Here is a 20,472-nt window from a genome sequence, read left to right as displayed (position 1 = left end):
GACAGATGGCCATCCAGCCTCTGCTTAAAAGCTTCCAAAGAAGGAGCCTCCACCACACTCCAGGGCAGAGAGTTCCACTGCTGAACGGCTCTCACAGTCAGGAAGTTCTTCCTCATGTTCAGATGGAATCTTCTCTCTTGTAGTTTGAAGCCATTGTTCCGCGTCCTAGTCTCCAAGGAAGCAGAAAACAAGCTTGCCCCCTCCTCCTCCCTGTGGCTTCCTCTCACATATTTGTACATGGCTATCATATCTCCTCTCAGCCTTCTCTTCTTCAGGCTAAACATGCCCAGCTCCTTAAGCCGCTCCTCCTAGGGCTTGTTCTCCAGACCCTTGATCATTTGAGTCGCCCTCCTCTGGACACATTCCAGCTTAGAGTCAATATCTCTCTTGAATTGTGGTGCCCAGAATTGGACACAATATTCCAGATGTGGTCTAACCAAAGCAGAATAGAGGGGTAGCATTACTTCCTTAGATCTAGACACTATGCACAATGATTGCTGTCATTGTGACCATCCCTTCTGTGCCCCTCACTTTTTCTCTCCTTGCAGTGATCTACATCTGTGGGCCCTTGGAGATGCTCCACCAGATCCTGCACCTGGCCCAGCTGGAGAGCATGACCGACGGCGACTACGTCTTCTTCTATGTGGACGTCTATGGGGAGAGCCTGCGGGCCGAGGGGCAGCGGGAAGCCAAGAAGCCCTGGCAGAGCAAGGAGGGGCCCGGAGGAACCACTGCAGAGGCGGCGGCCAAAGGCGGGCTGCGAGAGGCCTTCCGGGTGAGGATGACCTTTGAGATCATAGCCTTTTGGAAAACCTGAATCTCCATAGCCTTTTGGAAGTGTGTCTTTTGGAAATTAATTGGCATTCACACCATTTGGAATAATCATAACCTTTATGTAAAGTGTGATCTTCCTGAGAAGAGCTCAAAGCACATCTGAGTCGCAGGTTCAAATCCGGGGAGAGCGCGGATGAGCTCCCTCTATCAGCTCCAGCTCCCCATTCGGGAACATGAGAGAAGCCTCCCACAAGGGTGGTAAAACATCAAAACATTTGGGCAACATCCCCTGGGCAATGTCCTTGCAGACGGCCAATTCTCTCACACCAGAAGCGACTTGCAGTTTCTCAAGTCGCTCCTGACACTACAAAAAACAAAACAAAAAACTAGTATTAATGCGAGGCAAATTAGTACCGCAAGCCAGGATAGGAAAAGCCCTCTGACTTTAAACACCACACCGTTGGATAGGGAAAACAATCCTTTTATTGAAGATAATTAAAAAGCAGTAAAGTAAAAAAGCACTTTAAAGAAATAGGTAAATCCAATTAGATAGGAAGATAAGCAGGGACAAAGTAGTTCAGGGCAATAATCCAGCAAAATCCATAAAAACAAAGTCAAAACTTCCCAAATAAAATGCAAGAAATCAGGAAACATGAATCCAAGGCATGAATATAAAAGCATAGAACCCAAGAATCAAAACCATGAAACAAAGGCACTTAAAACATGAATTTTCCAAGCAAAGCTTCCATGAAACAAGGAGATCTTGACTTGATTCCAAATGATGCTTCATCTGACTACAGATCCTGTACTTGGGACTTTTATCTACTCGTTAGCTATGTCTCTAATACTCAGAAATTGGTTTTGCTTTAGCTGAGAATTGCTTATCTTTTCTCTCAGAGCCTGGCAGAACGCCGAAGCCACTGTTTGGCTCTCCTGTTTTGACTGATCTCCTCCTGTCTATCTATTTGCTCATTCATTTCTGCACCTGGGCCAGGTGCCGAGCTGTTTTCATGTTCCCTATCATGGGAAACATGGTAACAATTCAGAGAGCACACTATCATCCTCACACCCCTTGGGGACATTATCACAGGAAACTACAGGGATCGCCTGGTCATTCTCTGCATCAATATCCTTGACCAAACCATTGCCATCTTAAAACTCATCTTGAAACTCATTGACATCACTCTCTACATCCAAAGCATCCTGATCCTGAAACACAATCACAGGCTGAGCTCCAACAACTAGGTTTCTCAGTTGTTAGACTGATATACCCAGTTATCCCTTTGAACTGTTAAGAACAAAGATTATGCCAACGCACAAAATATATAGCAGACCATCAGAATGTTCTTTCAGTTGCCCCAAAGCATCTCCTCTACCTTAAAACATCTTGATTTAAATATCATGCTCTCAAGGGACCAAAAATGAATAGTCTTGGTTAAAAAATAACAGTATTCAGCACACAGGTACATTGCATACAGGTATACAGGTGCATTGCTTATAAGGCTGAAAGTTTAATCTTTTGTTGAGAGGTGATTTGATGTGCCTGATTGCTTACTCTCTGTTGTTTTGCTGTTGTTGACCACCATGTCAGACTACACAGAGAAGCCATTGAAATCCACAAGCATGTGGACAATTTCAACAAAAAGGAAGAAACCATGAAAATGAACAAAATCTGGCGACCAGTATTAAAAAACTCAAAAATTACAACAGCAAAAACAACAGAGAGTAAACAATCAGGCACATCAAATCACCTCTCAACAAAAAAAGATTCCCCCAGGCACTTCCAAGCCATTAAATGCTAATCAAGGTGATCAGTTGAAACATTAACACCTAGCTCCAACAGACAAGAGTCCTTTGTCCCACCCTGGTCATTCCACAGATATATAAACCCTTTTCCCTAGTTCCAACAGACATCACTACCTCTGAGGATGCTTGCCATAGATGCAGGCAAAACGTCAGGAGAGAATGCTAGAGGCACTGCCAGGCCATCAAATGCTAATCCAGGTGATCAGTTGAAACATTCACACCTAGCTCCAGCAGGCAAGAGTCCTTTGTCCCACCCTGGTCATTCCACAGATATATAAACCCTTTTTCCTAGTTCCAACAGACTTCACTAGAATCATAGAATCATAGAATCAAAGAGTTGGAAGAGACCTCATGGGCCATCCAGTCCAACCCCATTCTGCCAAGAAGCAGGAATATTGCATTCAAATCACCCCTGACAAATGGCCATCCAGCCTCTGCTTAAAAGCTTCCAAAGAACGAGCCTCCACCACACTCCCTCTGGGGCAGAGAGTTCCACTGCTGAACGGCTCTCACAGTCAGGAAGTTCTTCCTCATGTTCAGATGGAATCTCCTCTCTTGTAGTTTGAAGCCATTGTTCCATTGCGTCCTAGTCTCCAGGGAAGCAGAAAGGAAGCTTGCTCCCTCCTCCTCCTCCCTGTGGCTTCCTCTCACATATTTATACATGGCTATCATATCTCCTCTCAGCCTTCTCTTCTTCAGGCTAAACATGCCCAGTTCCCTAAGCCGCTCCTCATAGGGCTTGTTCTCCAGACCCTTGATCATTTTAGTCGCCCTCCTCTGGACACATTCCAGCTTGTCAATATTTCTCTTGAATTGTGGTGCCCAGAATTGGACACAATATTCCAGATGTGGTCTAACCAAAGCAGAATAGAGGGGTAGCATTACTTCCCTAGATCTAGACACTAGGCTCCTCTTGATGCAGGCCAAAATCCCATTGGCTTTTTTTGCCGCCACATCACATTCCTGGCTCATGTTTAACTTGTTGTCCATGAGGACTCCAAGATCTTTATCACACGTACTGCTCTCGAGCCAGGCATTGTCCCCCATTGTGTCTCTTTGCATTTCATTTTTTCTGCCAAAGTGGAGTATCTTGCATTTGTCACTGTTGAACTTCATTTTGTGAGTTTTGGCCATTCATCTCTCTAATCTGTCAAGATCGTTTTGAATTCTGCTCCTGTCCTCTGCAGTATTGGCTATCCCTCCCAATTTGGTGTCATCTGCAAACTTGATGATCATGCCTTCTAGCCCTTCATCTAAGTCGTTAATAAAGATGTTGAACAGGACAGGGCCCAGGACTACTTCTGAGGATGCTTGCCATAGATGCAGGCGAAACGTCAGGAGAAAATGCCTCTGGAACACGGCCATATAGCCCGAAAAAACCTACAACAACCCAGTTTCTTCTCTGTCATCATGGCACTGACCATACAAAAACACTACTTCTAAACTGGAGTCTCAGTCTGAACAGTCCCAGATCTGGTCACATGATACTGCAGTTCCTCCCACACCCTCAACCAACATAGAGTTAAGGAAAAACTGCTTCCTAAATCATATCCATACAATTTAGTAAGTGACCACAATTCTATACATAAGAAATAACTAGTATAGGAGGCTTGTAGAAGGTTGCTATTTGCAAGGAGTAGGGCCCCAGACCCTTGGAATGAAGGAGGGAGGGATGGTCAGCAAGGATTCCCTTGACCTTTGCCTCCCGCCCACCTCTGAACCCTGCCTGACCTCCACTCCTCCTTGGGAGGATTCCTGCCTCAGCAAAGCACCAGAAATTGCATGGTCCAGGCATTCTGTTGTCTTCGTCTCCTCCAATGCAATGCAACCTGTCACTGTGACCATTGCCATTGGAGGAAATGGGTCCTTTAGTGCCCATGAGTGGGTCAGAGCAGCTCATGGCCAATGCCCTCCCTCCTTGGCGCCAAGCATGGTCAGTGACATCTTGCTTCCTGGATAGCAGTCCTGGGCCAAGTTCAGCCCTGTTAGGAATTGTGGGAGTTGGAGTCCAAAACACCTGGAGGGAGGGCTGAACTTGGCCCAGGACTGCTTTGTAGACTGCCTTTGCTCTCTATCTCCTGAATTGCCCCTCTCCTTCTTGGCTCTAGGGCTTACCTATAATAACAACTCCATTATTATTATTATTATTATTATTATTATTATTATTATTATTATTTGAAACACAACAAGATGTGTCCACAGCAGACTCTCTGCTAGCTTTTGTATTGGATCCCACGTCGGACCCTTCCCAAGTGTCTAGGACTGTGTGATGTATCGGCGAATGATGCGTGCAGATCCCAGTAAGGTGGCCTTCTGCAGTTGGCAGGTGGTAATCTTGTCAGCGCCGATTGTGTTTAAGTGCAGGCCAAGGTCTTGAGGCACTGCACCCAGTGTGCCAATCACCACTGGGACCCCCTTGACTGGCTTCTGCCAGAGTCTTTGCAGTTCGATCTTTATATCCTCATATCGTGTCAGCTTTTCCAGTTGTTTCTCTGCAATCCTGCTCTCACCTGGGATTACGACATCCACAATCCATACTTTGTTTTTTAACATGATTGTGAGGTCAGGAGTGTTGTGCTCCAGAGTGTCTGTCTGTCTGAATCTGGAAGTCCCAGAGTAGCTTGACGTGTTCATTCTCTGTAACTCTTTCCGGCTTGTGATCCCACCAGGTCTTTGTTGCAGGCAGATGGGATTTGTGGCACAAGTTCCAATTAATCATCTGAGCAACGGTGTTGTGCCTCTGCTTGTAGTCTGTCTGCACGTCTTCTTGCAGCAGCTGAGGATGGGATCGATTGTTTCATCTGCTTCCTTGCAGAGTCTATATTATTTAGTTACTGTATTTGTGTACCACCTTTCTCAGCCAATCGGTGACTCAAGGCGGTTTCGAACAAATCAGTACATATAAAAACATAATACAGATTAAAATATTAAACAATATAAAACACCACAAAAGCAATAAAAACAACATCATTCGTGTCTCATTATTATCAAGCGTTGTCCAGTTCCATTGTCAAATCGTTCAATTTCCTATATTAGCTACGCTGCATTTGTAAACGCTTGCTTGAACAGTCATGTTTTAGCTTGCCTCCGAAACGTTAAGAGCAAGGGAGCTGATCTGATCTCCTTAGGGAGGGCATTCCATAGCCGAGGGGCCACCACTGAGGAGTCCCTGTCTCTCATCCCCTCCAAACGTATTTGTGACAAAGGCGGGACCGAGAGCAGGGCCTCCCCAGACGATGTTAGAGTCCTCGATGGTTTGTAAAGGGAGACACGTACGGACAGGTAAATTGGGCCAGAACAGTTTAGAGCTTTATAGGCCGAAGCCAGCACTTTGAATTAGGCCCAGTAGCAAACCGACAGTGGAGTCTACATTTGGGATCTGTTGTCGACTTTTCAATTCTGGCATTGTTATTATTATTATTATTATTATTATTATTATTATTTCTTTATTGAAAGCATTTCTATTCCGCCCTTCTCGCCCCAACTCAGGGGATTCAAGGTGGAGCACAACATATAAACGGCAAACATTCAATGCCAAAACATACTAGACCATACACATACAAAAACATTAAAATAACTCATCTTGATGTTAAAATCCTCTAGTTAAAACTGTCTCAACAACCCTATTGTTGCAACTCAGGGTAGTTTTCACCTTGCTCCAGACACCACCACACCAAAGCTGTAGGTTTTGTAGTTTATTGAGAAAAAGGCAAAATCAAAACAAAGTATAAGGAATGCAAAAGATCCATAGGCAGGACAAAGGCTTAAATGCAAAGACAAAGTTCCCAAGATCCAAAGGCAAAAATATGAAGCATAAATCCTTAGCAATGGTCAAACAAGAGTCCACAGAAAACAGTGGAAAACAAGGCCCAAATCCCAGACTCAGGAAGCCAGAAGCGTGCTGCTAAAAGCCAAAGTTAATCCACAGAAGTTTGCATGGGAAGAGCTACGTTGGACTGACAACCCCTGCTTGTCAGCTACAAGGCTAAATACCCTTTGCAGACATGAACGCATTGCGTTGACCTTTGGCACCCTTGGTTTCTCTGGCTAGCCAAGCGAGTGCTTCTCCGGAGCCTTAATTGTAGACGATCTTGTCTGCTCATTAATTCATTATCTTCAAGGCTCTGCAAACCGTTATCTTGGTCCAGCTGGATCGGATCACTGTGGGAAGGCAAAGACGTCTCCACCTGGCCGTGTGGGATTTCACTCTCGATATCCGTCTCACTAACATTCCTTTCCCCTGGGAACTGACTTGCTGATTCCCCTTCAGCAGCCCCACCGTCAGCCCTGTCCGAAGCATGTACAGAAATCTCTAACCCATCATCCTCCTCTAGCTCAGAAGGCTGACAGAGCTCAGCTTCAGACTCAGAGTCAAGCTGAATCACAACACCTATCGAATTTGGTTGGTTGGCATATTAAGGGTTCCTATCACTGCCTCATTGCGCAGTCCCAAAGGCTCGGTCCCACAGCCACGTTTTTATCATCCTTCTAAAGGACAAGAGGACAATGACCTGATCTCATTAGGAAGGGAGTTCCATAGCCGAGGGGCCACCACTGAGAAGGCCCTGCCTCTCGTTCCTGCCAACCGCACTTGTGATGGTGGCGGGACCGAGAGCAGGGCCTCCCCAGAAGATCTTAATCTCCGTGGTGGTTCATAGAGGGAGATGCGTTCAGACAGGTAATAACAACCCTATAATGGTTTCCCATTTTCCGAAGCCCCTGCTCCAAAACCAGTGGTCTGTGCAAGCGTTCAGAAGCAAACCCTGGCAAGACAGGGCGGGATGCACACAGTGGGCTTCCTCCTCTCCGGCTTGAGAGCACTGACTCCTTGGGACCACCACCCACTTCCCAGCCAAGCCCAGGTGTCCATGGAGGGGAGGAGGGGATTGGGACCCCCCCTACACAACACACACACAGTCCCGTGCACCCTCCTTGCAACCCCCTCCTTTCTCCCCCTGTGCAGACGGTGCTGGTGATCACCTACCATGAGCCCCAGAACCCAGAGTACCAGGACTTCCAGAACCAGGTGATCCTGCGCGCCCGGAGGGACTTCCAGGTGGAGCTGAACGACTCACTGGTAAGACCCTCCCCCAAATGGACACCTTTGTTGCCCTTGCTTCCCACTGTCATTGGTGAGGGGTCCTTGCAATGGAGAGAAAGCAGGAGGACCCCACTCTGGGGTGACAAGCTGGTTTTGTGGGTGGGGGGGGGGTCTTCAGGAGCTCCCCAACACCTTTCCACTGGTGTGGAGGGCAGTGGTTGGGGGGCAGCCACTTGGGGATGGATTTGAGGTGTATGAGGGACCTGTGCATGTGTGGATGTGTGGATGTTCCTCCTACTGACTGCCATTGGTAATGGGTCCTTGCAATGGAGAGAAAGCAGGAAGACCCCACTCTGGGATGACAAGCTGGTTTTGTGGGTAGTGGTCTTCAGGAGCTCCTCAACACCTTTCCACCGGTGTGGAGGGCAGTGGTTGGGGGGCAGCCACTTTGGGGTGGGCTTGAGGTGTATGAGGGACCTGTGCATGTGTGGATGTTCCTCCCACTGTGACTGCCATTGGTGAGGGGTCCTTGCAATGGAGAGAAAGCAGGAAGACCCCACTCTGGGGTGATAAGCTGGTTTTGCGGGTGGGGGTCTTTAGGAGCTCCCTAACACCTTTCCACTGGTGTGGAGGGCAGTGGTTGGGGGGCAGCCACTTTGGGGTGGGCTTGAGGTGTATGAGGGACCTGTGCATGTGTGGATGTTCCTCCCACTGTGACTGCCATTGGTGAGGGGTCCTTGCAATGGAGAGAAAGCAGGAAGACCCCATTCTGAGGTGACAAGCTGGTTTCGCGGGTGGGGGTCTTTAGGAGCTCCCCAACACTTTTCCACTGGTGTGGAGGGCAGTGGTTGGGGGGCAGCCACTTTGGGAATGTATGAGGGACCTGTGCATGTGTGGATGTTCCTCCCACTGACTGCCATTGGTGAGGGGTCCTTGCAATGGAGAGAAAGCAGGAAGACCCCACTCTGGGGTGATAAGCTGGTTTCGCAAGTGGGCGTCTTTAGGAGCTCCCTAACACCTTTCCACTGGTGTGGAGGGCAGTGGTTGGGGGGCAGCCACTTTGGGGTGGGCTTGAGGTGTATGAGGGACCTGTGCATGTGTGGATGTTTCTCCCACTGACTGCCATTGGTGAGGGGTCCTTGCAATGGAGAGAAAGCAGGAAGACCCCACTCTGGGGTGACAAGCTGGTTTCGCGGGTGGGGGTCTTTAGGAGCTCCCTAACACCTTTCCACTGGTGTGGAGGGCAGTGGTTGGGGGGCAGCCACTTTGGGGTGGGCTTGAGGTGTATGAGGGACCTGTGCATGTGTGGATGTTTCTCCCACTGACTGCCATTGGTGAGGGGTCCTTGCAATGGAGAGAAAGCAGGAAGACCCCACTCTGGGGTGACAAGCTGGTTTCGCGGGTGGGGGTCTTTAGGAGCTCCCTAACACCTTTCCACTGGTGTGGAGGGCAGTGGTTGGGGGGCAGCCACTTTGGGGTGGGCTTGAGGTGTATGAGGGACCTGTGCATGTGTGGATGTTTCTCCCACTGACTGCCATTGGTGAGGGGTCCTTGCAATGGAGAGAAAGCAGGAAGACCCCACTCTGAGGTGATAAGCTGGTTTCGCAAGTGGGGGTCTTTAGGAGCTCCCTAACACCTTTCCACTGGTGTGGAGGGCAGTGGTTGGGGGGCAGCCACTTTGGGGTGGGCTTGAGGTGTATGAGGGACCTGTGCATGTGTGGATGTTTCTCCCACTGACTGCCATTGGTGAGGGGTCCTTGCAATGGAGAGAAAGCAGGAAGACCCCACTCTGGGGTGACAAGCTGGTTTCGCGGGTGGGGGTCTTTAGGAGCTCCCTAACACCTTTCCACTGGTGTGGAGGGCAGTGGTTGGGGGGCAGCCACTTTGGGGTGGGCTTGAGGTGTATGAGGGACCTGTGCATGTGTGGATGTTTCTCCCACTGACTGCCATTGGTGAGGGGTCCTTGCAATGGAGAGAAAGCAGGAAGACCCCACTCTGGGGTGACAAGCTGGTTTCGCGGGTGGGGGTCTTTAGGAGCTCCCTAACACCTTTCCACTGGTGTGGAGGGCAGTGGTTGGGGGGCAGCCACTTTGGGGTGGGCTTGAGGTGTATGAGGGACCTGTGCATGTGTGGATGTTTCTCCCACTGACTGCCATTGGTGAGGGGTCCTTGCAATGGAGAGAAAGCAGGAAGACCCCACTCTGGGGTGACAAGCTGGTTTCGCGGGTGGGGGTCTTTAGGAGCTCCCTAACACCTTTCCACTGGTGTGGAGGGCAGTGGTTGGGGGGCAGCCACTTTGGGGTGGGCTTGAGGTGTATGAGGGACCTGTGCATGTGTGGATGTTTCTCCCACTGACTGCCATTGGTGAGGGGTCCTTGCAATGGAGAGAAAGCAGGAAGACCCCACTCTGGGGTGACAAGCTGGTTTCGCGGGTGGGGGTCTTTAGGAGCTCCCTAACACCTTTCCACTGGTGTGGAGGGCAGTGGTTGGGGGGCAGCCACTTTGGGGTGGGCTTGAGGTGTATGAGGGACCTGTGCATGTGTGGATGTTTCTCCCACTGACTGCCATTGGTGAGGGGTCCTTGCAATGGAGAGAAAGCAGGAAGACCCCACTCTGGGGTGACAAGCTGGTTTCGCGGGTGGGGGTCTTTAGGAGCTCCCTAACACCTTTCCACTGGTGTGGAGGGCAGTGGTTGGGGGGCAGCCACTTTGGGGTGGGCTTGAGGTGTATGAGGGACCTGTGCATGTGTGGATGTTCTTACCACTGACTGCTATTGCTGAGGGGTCCTTGCAATGGAGAGAAAGAAGGAAGACCCCACTCTGGAGTGACAAGCTGGTTTTGCGGGTAGGGGTCTTCAGGAGCTCCCCAACACCTTTCCACTGGTGTGGAGGGCAGTGGTTGGGGGGCAGCCACTTGGGGATGGACTTGAGGTGTATGAGGGACCTGTGCATGTGTGGATGTGTGGATGTTCCTCCCACTGACTTCCATTGCTGAGGTGTCTTTGCAATGGAGAGAAAGACAAAAGACCCCACTGGGGTAACAAGATGATCTCCAGGGTGGGGGTCTCCAGGAGTTCCTCACATTTGCTGCCCTTGCTTCCCACTACTGCCATTGGTGAGGGGTCCTTACAATGGAGAGAAAGCAGGAATACCCCATTCTGGGGTGACAAGCTGGTTTCCAGAGTGGGGGTCTTCAGGAGCTCCCCAACACCTTTCCACTGGTGTGGAGGGCAGTGGTTGGGGGGCAGCCACTTGGGGATGGACTTGAGGTGTATGAGGGACCTGTGCATGTGTGGATGTGTGGATGTTCCTCCCATTGACTGCCATTGGTAATGGGTCCTTGCAATGGAGAGAAAGCAGGAAGACCCCACTCTGGGATGACAAGCTGGTTTTGTGGGTAGTGGTCTTCAGGAGCTCCTCAACACCTTTCCACTGGTGTGGAGGGCAGTGGTTGGGGGGCAGCCACTTTGGGGTGGGCTTGAGGTGTATGAGGGACCTGTGCATGTGTGGATGTTCCTCCCACTGTGACTGCCATTGGTGAGGGGTCCTTGCAATGGAGAGAAAGCAGGAAGACCCCATTCTGAGGTGACAAGCTGGTTTCGCGGGTGGGGGTCTTTAGGAGCTCCCCAACACTTTTCCACTGGTGTGGAGGGCAGTGGTTGGGGGGCAGCCACTTTGGCAGTGTATGAGGGACCTGTGCATGTGTGGATGTTTCTCCCACTGACTGCCATTGGTGAGGGGTCCTTGCAATGGAGAGAAAGCAGGAAGACCCCACTCTGGGGTGATAAGCTGGTTTTGCGGGTGGGGGTCTTTAGGAGCTCCCTAACACCTTTCCACTGGTGTGGAGGGCAGTGGTTGGGGGGCAGCCACTTTGGAGTGGGCTTGAGGTGTATGAGGGACCTGTGCATGTGTGGATGTTCCTCCCACTGTGACTGCCATTGGTGAGGGGTCCTTGCAATGGAGAGAAAGCAGGAAGACCCCATTCTGAGGTGATAAGCTGGTTTCGTGGGTGGGGGTCTTTAGGAGCTCCCTAACACCTTTCCACTGGTGTGGAGGGCAGTGGTTGGGGGGCAGCCACTTTGGGAATGTATGAGGGACCTGTGCATGTGTGGATGTGTCTCCCACTGACTGCCATTGGTGAGGGGTCCTTGCAATGGAGAGAAAGCAGGAAGACCCCACTCTGGGGTGACAAGCTGGTTTCGCGGGTGGGGGTCTTTAGGAGTTCCCCAACACCTTTCCACTGGTGTGGAGGGCAGTGGTTGGGGGGCAGCCACTTTGGGGTGGGCTTGAGGTGTATGAGGGACCTGTGCATGTGTGGATGTTCCTCCCACTGTGACTGCCATTGGTGAGGGGTCCTTGCAATGGAGAGAAAGCAGGAAGATCCCACTCTGGGGTGATAAGCTGGTTTCGCAAGTGGGGGTCTTTAGGAGCTCCCCAACACCTTTCCACTGGTGTGGAGGGCAGTGGTTGGGGGGCAGCCACTTTGGGAATGTATGAGGGACCTGTGCATGTGTGGATGTTCCTCCCATTGACTGCCATTGGTGAGGGGTCCTTGCAATGGAGAGAAAGCAGGAAGACCCCACTCTGGGGTGATAAGCTGGTTTCGCAAGTGGGCGTCTTTAGGAGCTCCCTAACACCTTTCCACTGGTGTGGAGGGCAGTGGTTGGGGGGCAGCCACTTTGGGGTGGGCTTGAGGTGTATGAGGGACCTGTGCATGTGTGGATGTTCCTCCCACTGTGACTGCCATTGGTGAGGGGTCCTTGCAATGGAGAGATAAGCTGGTTTTGCAGTTAGTGGTCTTCAGGAGCTCCCCAACACCTTTTCATCAAATCATCCGGGCGTCACCTGGGCAACGTCCTTGCAGACGGCCAATTCTCTCACAACAGGATGCTCCTGACACGACAAAAAAAAAAAAAACTGATTGACTTTGCAGCTGCAAGGCTACTAAACGCTAATAAAGTTTGCAAATCGCAACATTCACACTTGCTTCAAACAGACAAGGGTTCTGCCTCCCACCCTGGACATTACTGCACAGAGAGTGAGTGCAGGCAACAGAGGCCAGGCCACCTCTATGCATATACCCTCACTGATTGACTTTGCAAACCTCGTGGCTACTCCATGCTATTCCGTTTGGCTCATTACAACATCCACACTTGCTTCAGACACCCTGGACATCATTCCACAGGTATTAGGTTGACACTTGGGGTCTTTAGTTGTGTATTGATGGCATCTAGTTTTAACCTTTGACGGAAAGTGTGTTTTATTTTGTTTTATGTGTTGATAGTGGTTGTTTATAACTTTTATGTGATACTGTTTTATACTCATGTACTGTTGATGTTTTTACTGCACTTGCAGTGCCTTGTTAGGCGCCCCAGTCCCTTTTTGGGAGATGGAAGTGGGATGCAAATAAAGATGATGATGATTATTATTATTATTATTATTATTGTATTGTCAAAGGTTTTCATGGCCGGAATCACTGGGTTGTTGTAGGTTTTCCGGGTTATATGGCCATGTTCTAGAAGCATTCTCTCCTGATGTTTCGCTTGCATCTATGGCAAGCATCTTCAGACCTCACTACCTCTGAGGATGCTTGCCATAGATGCAGGCGAAACATCAGGAGAGAATGCTTCTAGAACATGGCCATATAGCCTGAAAAACCTACAACAACCCATTATTATTATTATTATTATTATTATTATTATTAACACAACAAGATGAGTCCACAGCAAACAAGATTACTCTGCCAGCTGCTGTACTGGACCACATTATTATTATTACTATTATTATTATTATTATTATTATTATTATTATTATTATTGTAAACACAACAAGTTGAGTCCACAGCAAACAAGATTACTCTGCCAGCTGCTGTACTGGACCACATTATTATTATTATTATTATTATTATTATTATTATTATATCCAGTCCACTTGCTTCACTGACAACCAACAGTTAGGAATTGTGGGAGTTGCAGTCCAAAACACCTGGAGGCCCCAAGTTGGCCCACACCTGGGTTAGAATGATGGCGGCTCCTTGGAATGTAATGGAGCCTCCTTCTCTGGAGGTCCCTAAGCAGAGACCAGATGGTCATCTGTCAGGAGTGGTTTAATCCTATCCCCTTGTGGGGCAGAAAGGGGTTGGACTGGATGGCCCCTCGGGACCCTTCCAACCTAAAAGTCCATAACAAGCCAAGGAGACCTTCCTTTCCCATGTCCCTGCATGGGTTTCCTTATGGAACTCCCTGCCACCGGGGTTAATCTGGGGTTCTTGACCCACTCCTTGGCCAGCTGGGCCGGTTCCTGGAAGGCAGGAAGGCCAAGATTTGAGGCCAGAGGTCAGGGCGGCTGTTTGGAGGTTTTGTTTACTCTCCCGCCCTGAATGCCTTTCCAGGGACGCTTCTGTGGCCGGGGGGAGGGGGGGGGGGTGAAGGCCTCTCGTAGAAAGTCAGTCTGCGTGGGAATGCGGAGGGGGAATCGCACTGGGTGCCAGGACAGGGCTCATCACAGAAGCAGAGAGTCGGAAGGGGTCCTCGGGGGCCATCCAGTCCAACCTTACTCTTCCAGGAAGGAAAAGCACCATCAAAGCCCTCCCAACAGATGCCCATACATCCTCTGCTTAAAGATCTCCAGAGAAGGAGATAGATAGATAGATAGATAGATAGATAGATAGATAGATAAAAGGATAGGATAGGATAGGATAGGATAGATAACAAGATTCTAGAGTCAGAAGGGACCTCCAGGGGCCATCCAGTCCAACCCTATTCTTCCAGGAAGGAAAAGCACCGTCAAAGCCCTCCCAACAGATGCCCACCCAGCCTCTGCTTAAAGAGCTCCAGAGAAAGAGATAGGATAGAATAGATAAATCGACAATTAGATCGATAGATAGATAGATAGATAGATAGACAGACAGACAGACAGATAGATAGAATAGAATTAGATAGATAGATAGATAGATAGATAGAATTAGATAGATAGATAGATAGATAGATAGATAGATAGATAGATAGATAGATAGATAGATAGGATTCTGGAGTTGGAAGGGACCCCAGGAGCAATCCAGTCCAACCCTATTCCATGCAGGAAAAATACAATCAAAATAGGCCAAGGAAGAAACCTGTAATGGACTCCGAGGCAGAGAGTTCCACTGTTGAATGGCTCTCCTTATGCTCAGGAAGTTCATCCTAATGTTCCTATGAGGAGAGCTTATGGTTTGGAATAATAATAATAATAATAATAATAATAATAATGTAATAAATAAGTAATAAATAAGTAATAAATAAGTCATAATAATAGTAATAATAGTAATAATACATCACACAGTCCTAGATTTATTTATTTATTTATTTATTATTTGCACTTATTAACCGCCACTCTCAGCCCAAGGGCGACTCGTGGCGGTGTACAAAACATAGAAAAAACAACAATTTACAATAGATCAAGACCATTACACAACATCTTACTAACACAACAACTCATTAAACTAAAAATCCGCTTCGTCTTGTTTTGGGGTCATAATCAATCTCATGGTCGTAGTCCATTCCGGTGGTCATTCCAAAAACATAGCACTTAGTTGAAGGCTTTCTCGAAGAGCCAGGTTTTCAGGCCCTTACGGAAGGCCATGAGGGAAGGCGCCTGTCTGATTTCAGCAGGGAGGGAGTTCCATAGCCGGGGGGCCACCACCGAGAAGGCCCGCTCTCTTGTCCCCGCCAGGCGTGCCTGTGAGGCAGGCGGGACCGAGAGAAGGGCCTCCCCAGATGATCTCAAGGTCCTCGTGGGCTCGTAGGCCGAGATGCGGTCTGCAAGGTATTTTGGGCCGGAACCGTTTAGGGCTTTGTAGGATAACACCAGCACCTTAAATTGGGCCCGATAGCAAATCGGCAGCCAGTGGAGCTGGGACAGCAGGGGCGTTGTGCGCTCCCTGCGTCCCGCTCCGGTTAACAACATGGCTGCCGCACGCTGGACTAGCTGGAGCTTCCGGGCCGTCTTCAAGGGCAGCCCCACGTAGAGAGCGTTGCAGTAGTCGAGGCGGGATGTGACCAAAGCGTGTACCACCGTGGCCAAGTCAGACTTCCCAAGATACGGGCGCAGCTGGCGCACGAGCCGAAGCTGTGCAAATGCTCCCCTGGTCACCGCCGAAACCTGGGGATCCAGGCTCAGCGATGAATCAGCGATGCTTGGGAAGTGTTCGACTTGTGCTTTTGAGATACGAAATCCAGCATATATCTCTCATTTGCTGTGACATACTGTGTTTTGGTGTCAGTAAAGTAGTAATAATAATAATAATCATCATCATCATCATCATCATCATACCCTTCTTTATCTCTCCTGCAGGAGACACAAACTGGCTTAACATAGAAGCACCAGCATACAGTTATGCAAACATGAAAATAGGATTAAATATAAACAGTATTTCAAAATTTGCAGTTGAAGACCCTTGGGCACCCTGGGCTTGCTGGGGGGGGGGTGAGTGTTGGGGGGTCTCCCAGGACCCCCAAAGCCCCTCCTGAGCCATTTCCCCTCCTTCTAAGAGAGAAGAAGGCGAATGGAAGGGACTTGGTGTTGCAAGCCGAGGGAAGGCCCAGATGGAGAGGGAGCGGATCCCGTGCCAAAGAGACAGGCTCTGGCTGAGCCCCATTTCTGGAAGGGGGGGGGGCACTGGCGGCTGGCGCTGGGTGTCCCAGGGGTCTGCAAGGGGCAGCTGCTGCTGCTGACGTGACTCCAGGGAAAGCAGGCCTGCGGTGGCGGCTGTTGCTTCTGCTGCTTCTGCTGCATCCGTCCGTCCGTCCGTCCGGGTCTGGGATGGAGGAGGAGCATCTGGCGGGAGCCCTTTGGGAGATGAGCTCACCGCGCTGGGCCTCGGGCTGACCCTCTGGCCGGCCGGACGCAGAGCAGGAGCATTAATCCCCAGAGAGCATCAAGTGACAGCCGGATCAGAATAACACACACACCAAGAACAACACAGGGAGAGAGGGAGGAGGGAAGCCTGGGTTCATATGAATATCAAAACATGCCTCTATAAAAGTTACATGCTAAAACATATATGTATAAAATAACAAACTTACGCGGTCCTTGTAAGCAATACTACAGAATAAGCCTTCTTCAACTTCCTCCAAATGAGAGAGCAGTAGAAACAGTTGAGCAAAATGCCTGAGCAAAGGCTCCTCAGAGCAAAAGCTGAACTGTATTCTAAAACCCATACAGTTATACCCCACCAAGTGTGGTCCAAACTTACTAGAATGTGGAATGTGTCCAGAGGAGGGTGACTAAAATGATCAAGGGTCTGGAGAACAAGCCCTATGAGGAGTGGCTTAAGGAGCTGGGCATGTTCAGCCTGAAGAAGAGAAGGCTGAGAGGAGATATGATGAGAGCCATGGATAAATATGTGAGAGGAAGCCACAGGGAGGAGGAGGGAGCAAGCTTGTTTTCTGCTTCCTTGGAGACTAGGACGCAAAGGAACAATGGCTTCAAACTCCAAGAGAGGAGATTCCACCTGAACATGAGGAAGAACTTCCTGACTGTGAGAGAGAGCCGTTCAGCAGTGGAACTCTCTGCCCTGGAGTGTGGTGGAGGCTCCTTCTTTGGAAGCTTTGAAACAGAGGTTGGATGGCCATCTGTCAGGGATGATTTGAATGCAATATTCCTGCTTCTTGGCAGAATGGGGTTGGACTGGATGATGGCCCACCAGGTCTCTTCCAACTCTAGGGTTCTATGATTCTATGAATCTACTAGTTGACCTACATTAGGTGGTTTCAGTTTTGGTTGGCTTGACGTGCCTTCATCTTGGCAAGTTTGTTTCTTTCGCCCCCATTCGTGCCTCTTCAAATTCTGCAGCACTGCTGGTCACAGCTGACCTCCAACTGGAACACTCAATGGCCAGGGCTTCCCAGTTCCCAGTGTCTATGCCAGAGTTTATAAGGCTGGCTATGAGACCATCTCTAAATCTCTTTTCCTGCCCTCCAACATTCCGTTTTCCGTTCTTGAGTTCGGAGTAGAGCAACTCCTTTGGGAGACGGTGGTCAGGCATCTGGACAATGTGGCCGGTCCAGCAGAGTTGACGGCGGAGGACCATGGCTTCAATACTGGTGGTCTTTGCTTCTTCCAGCATGCTGACGTTTGTCCGCCTGTCTTCCCAAGAGATTTGCAGGATTTTCTGAAGGCAGCACTGATGGAATCGTTCCAGGAGTTGCATGTGACGTCTGTAGACAGTCCACGTTTTGCAGGCATATAGCAGGATTGGGAGGATAATATTTAGGTGTCAGTGTTAACGTCTATAGACAGTCCACGTTTCGCAGGCATATAGCAGGGTTGGGAGGACAATAGCTTTATAAACAAGCCCCTTGGTCTCCCTACGGATGTCCCGGTCCTCAAACACTCTCTGCTTCATTCGGAAAAACGCTGCACTCGCAGAGCTCAGGCGGTGTTGTATTTCAGTGTCAGTGTTGATTTTGGTGGAGAGGTGGCTGCCAAGGGAGCGGAAATGGTCAACATTTTCTAATGTTACACCATTAAGCTGGTTCTCTGGCATTGGGGAGGGGTTGGCTGGTGCCTTTGGCTGGAAGAGCACTTTGGTTTTCTCGATGTTCAATGACAGGCCAAGCTTCTCGTATGCTTCTGCGTGAGGGACGTTATATAAATATTGTAAGTAAGTAAGTAAGTAAATAAATGGGACAATAGCTTTATAAACAAATATCTTGGTATCCCTGCGGATGCACATAATAATTGACAGTATAAGGTTTTCTTTAACATACACACACATACTTGAGCCTGTTATGGCTTACTATAGCAAGATGGTCATCTGTCAGGAAGGTTTGGATGGTGACTTCCTGCTTGACAGAAGGGGGCTGGACTGGCTGGCTTCCAGGGGTCCCTTGTAATTCTAGAATCCTATGATGGTAGCCCTAGAATCATAGAATCCTAGAATCAAAGAGTTGGAAGAGACCTCCTGGGCCATCATCCAGTCCACCCCCATTCTGCCAAGAAGCAGGAATATTGCATTTAAATCACCCCTGACAGATGGCCATCCAGCCTCTGTTTCAAAGCTTCCAAAGAAGGAGCCTCCACCACGCTCTGCGGCACAGAGTTCCACTTGTCCCTGGCAAGGACTTCTCTAGACCTTCCCAATGACTGAGACCTTGTAATCCCAGGACGATGGAATGGTTTTGGTGGAACTATCCATTCCCAAGTCTGAGGCAAGTTCTGCAACAGTGGCCGAGAGTGGACCTGCAAGCGTGGGGTGCTTCCCCTTGGCTTGCCCTGTTAGCCAAAATCCGATGCCATTCCTGTGTTGTGCTAGTCCTGTGCTTGAATTGTGTGAAATTAAGTCCTCATTGAGCTTCAGCTAAATCTGGAATTGCTGCCTGGTGGAGTCTCCTTTGGTTGAGGTTTTTGATGGGCGTCTGTTGGGAAGGCTCGTTTTGCGTCTTCTTGCCTGGCAGACTGGGGGTGAACTGGATGACCTTTAGGGGGTTCTGGGATCTGACTTGGAAGGGAGGGGGCATCACAGAAGGACTTGCCCCTCTTTCCTGGGCCGCCCACCCCTCTGCCCTGCCCCCTCCCCCTCCCTCCATATTGAGGTCCGGGAGACCCACTCTCAGTTTATGGAAAGCTGGACCCCCCCCCCTCACTGGATGCATTTGGCCTTTGACTTGGGCCTGGGGGGGGGGGGGGTGGTCTCTCCAGCTCTAGGGGGGTGTTTTGGGGAGGCAGAGACTGCAGTGACGGAGAGGTTTTGCTGTGGGAAAGGATGTGGCGAGCTGGACAGAGATCCTATCAGGAGTCCAGGGGGAAAGTGTGCTTGTATGTGTGTGTGTGTGTGTGGGGGGGGGGTGTTGTGGCTCCAGGCTGGCCAGCCCCCTTCCCTCTCCAAAAAAAAGGGGCTTTGTGCCCATCTTGGGGGAGTGCACAGGGCTGGGGGGGCTGCTGGGTGGTGCAAGGGAGGCCGTGGCAGAGCAGCCATGCACCCATGGATCCCTTGGCCCCTTCCCCAAAAGCCTGGGGCTGAGGCTGAGGCTGAGGCTGAGGGAGGCTCCCCCCTGAGAGCTCTGCTGGCCGGACCCTCCCCTGGAGACAGGAAGTGCCCCCCCCCCCTTTCCCAAATGCCTCTGCTCCTATTTCCAGGCTTCCTCTTGGCAGGCCTCAGAAGCAGACCCACTTGCCCCCTCCCTCACCCCCCACCTGTGAGGATGAAGAGGGAGTAGGGGGGAGTAGGGTGCATGCACACACACGCACACACACGAACATGCACACATGCACACACATGACATGGACACACACACACACATACAGACATGCTTATAGGCATGCACACATACACACAGGCATGAACACACGCACATGCATGCACATACACACAATCATGCACACAGACATGCACACATGCCCAAACACACGCACACACAGAAATAAACACACATATACAGACATGCACATAGACATGCACAAACATGCACACACAGGTATGAGCTCATACAGACAGGCATACAGACATACACCCACACATATACATAAACACTCATGCACAGACAGACATGACATGGACACACACACAGGCATGGATACACACACACGTACAGACATGCTTATAGGCATGCACACATACACACACAGGCATGAACACACAGACATGCATGCACATACCCACATACATGGACACACACACATACAGACATGCTTATAGGCATGCACACATACACACACAGGCATGAACACACACACACACATATGCTTATAGGCATTCACACATACGCATACACATGCATGCAAATACAAACATGCACACACACAATCATGCACAGACAGATATGCACATAGACATGCACAAACACACACAGGCATGAGCTCAGACAGACAGGC

General features: G+C 49.8%; 1 protein-coding gene across 2 annotated transcripts in view; it reads left to right on the top strand.

Annotated features, from left to right (window-relative positions):
- The window catches only part of NPR2 (natriuretic peptide receptor 2), an 84,657-nt gene that overhangs the window by 31,464 nt on the left and 32,721 nt on the right, over window positions 1–20,472 (top strand). For both annotated transcript variants that reach the window (XM_067464708.1, XM_067464707.1), the window contains exons 2-3: window positions 549–775; window positions 7,544–7,657. In XM_067464708.1, the coding sequence (XP_067320809.1) occupies window positions 549–775; window positions 7,544–7,657 (341 nt within the window). The remainder of the gene's footprint in view (window positions 1–548; window positions 776–7,543; window positions 7,658–20,472) is intronic.

The sequence above is a fragment of the Anolis sagrei genome, chromosome 2, assembly GCF_037176765.1.
Source record: "Anolis sagrei isolate rAnoSag1 chromosome 2, rAnoSag1.mat, whole genome shotgun sequence".
Taxonomy (NCBI): domain Eukaryota; kingdom Metazoa; phylum Chordata; class Lepidosauria; order Squamata; family Dactyloidae; genus Anolis; species Anolis sagrei.
This window is presented reverse-complemented; position numbering and strand designations above follow the sequence as displayed.